Consider the following 1,734-nt stretch of genomic DNA (forward strand, 5'->3'; position numbering starts at 1 on the left):
GGCGACAGAGACTCCAACTCAAAAAAAAAAAAAAAAAAAGATTTACAGATGTATTAATTTTAAAGAGCAGCTAGTAAAATGGTTGGGTCTATCTGGGGTTTTATTCACCACCTGTTCCTGGGCAGATCTGGAGCGGTTTTGAATCACGTCGTACATGGAAGTAAGGGCGAAGTGGCCCAATGAACACGTCAGTGAAAGTGCAGATATGAGATTTCTCGGCCATGTCAAAGAAGGAGATCTCCCCCAGCTCGTAGTCCAGGAAAACGCCGATGCCTCTGGCTTTTACTTCCAACAGTAGAGGGCTTGGCACAGCCCCTGGGGCCTTGTAGTCACCGTCCTGCAGCTGAATGCACCAGCAGCCTCTCTGGGCTGAGGGTGGCCTCCGTGCCCTCCGGGAAAGAGCATCGCTGCAGATGCCGAGTGCCCACTCAGCTGCGTCTCCCACCTGCACCTCCCAGAAGTGCCTGCCTGAGTGAAAGCATGGCAGCCCCAGGACAGCTGGCCTGACTGTGAACCTTTTTGTAAACCCAGGAACCTTTTGTTTTCTCTTGGTAAATCTCACACATGTTTTGTCCTCAGATACAAGCAGGTTAGGGTGTGCTGTTTCGGGGTCTAGAAGTATATCTACTTTGAATTTCTTGATAATTCTTCGCAGAGCAGAATACTGGGGAGGAAAACTGCAGCCTTCTCCCCTTAAATGTGCTGAGAAGATGGATGGGCTGGGCTCATTTTCAGAACTGTAGAACATTTTAATTTGCGACAGCAGTTCCACTTCAGGCAGCACGCTGAGCTCCGCCGCCCTGCTCAACTGACTTCTGAGTGTGGACATGTAGCTTGAAAATGTCATGATGTTTGCACTGAGCTTCTGCTGAATGTCCTTCTCTTCCTCTGCCAACCTGGAGAGAGCTGCATGTTGCTCACGCTCTAGAAACTGATTCAGACGCTCAAATTCGGAGGCCAGGTTCTGCCTCTGTGCTTCCACCTGCTCTCTCAGTTCCAGGGGTTTTTTGCTTTGAATGCTTATTAATTTGTGAAGGTCTGCCAGCTGCCTCTTCAGGGGCTGGACATAGCTACGGAGCCTCCTCCTGTGGTGAGAGATGGCCTCCTCGATGGGCTTCACATGGTGGCCCTGGTGGTCAGGGGGCTGAGTGCACAGGGGACACAGCACCACCAGGTCCTCCTCACAGAAGAGGCTCAGGATTCGATTGTGTCTCTCGCACAAGGGTGGCTCCTCCTGCCTCTTCTTGCGGCTCTTGGCGCCGTGGAGGAGCCTGGCGATTTCGGTCACCCTACCCAGCTGGGTGTTGCTCCGGAAGGGCCCCTCCTGGCACTGGTGACGACAGACAGGGCATGGGAACCTGTCCTGCAGCTCTGCCCAGGACTGCTGGATGCAGGAGCGACAGAAGTTGTGCCCACATTCGATGGTGACAGGGTCGCTCAGGTAGTCCAGACAGACGGGGCACTTGGCTTCTTCCTGGAGTTCTGCCAGGGCCGCTGCCACTGCCATCGGGTTGGGAGCAAAGGGCTGGACAGAGGTGGGCTTTGCTCAGGAACTGGGGCCCTCCAGTGAGAAGCAGATGGACCCTCTCCCTGAAGACAACAAATGACCTCACCACAGTCCCACTGAGTCCTTTGGGTCTTCGACCCGTTAATTCCAATTGCCAAGAAGAGTTCCAGGCACAGCCTGCTGCCAGTCACGGCTCAGGAAACAGCTGTGCTTCCAGACTCTGGCGA

General features: G+C 53.9%; 1 protein-coding gene across 1 annotated transcript; it reads right to left on the reverse strand.

Moving 5' to 3' along the window:
- Positions 1-100: 100 nt before the first annotated feature.
- Positions 101-1,507, reverse strand: LOC103258138 (putative tripartite motif-containing protein 75). Its single transcript, XM_008055851.1, has one exon. It carries the CDS (start codon positions 1,505-1,507, stop codon positions 101-103), a length of 1,407 nt encoding a protein of 468 aa, XP_008054042.1.
- Between the last annotated feature and the right edge of the window lie 227 nt (positions 1,508-1,734).

Source organism: Carlito syrichta, unplaced genomic scaffold (genome assembly GCF_000164805.1).
Source record: "Carlito syrichta isolate Samal-C Ts95f unplaced genomic scaffold, Tarsius_syrichta-2.0.1 Scaffold82367, whole genome shotgun sequence".
NCBI classification, from domain to species: Eukaryota; Metazoa; Chordata; class Mammalia; order Primates; family Tarsiidae; genus Carlito; species Carlito syrichta.

Coding starts and splice junctions, on each gene's coding strand:
- LOC103258138 (XM_008055851.1), bottom strand. CDS start 1,507: ATGGCAGTGGCAGCGGCCCTGGCAGAACTCCAGGAAGAAGCCAAGTGC.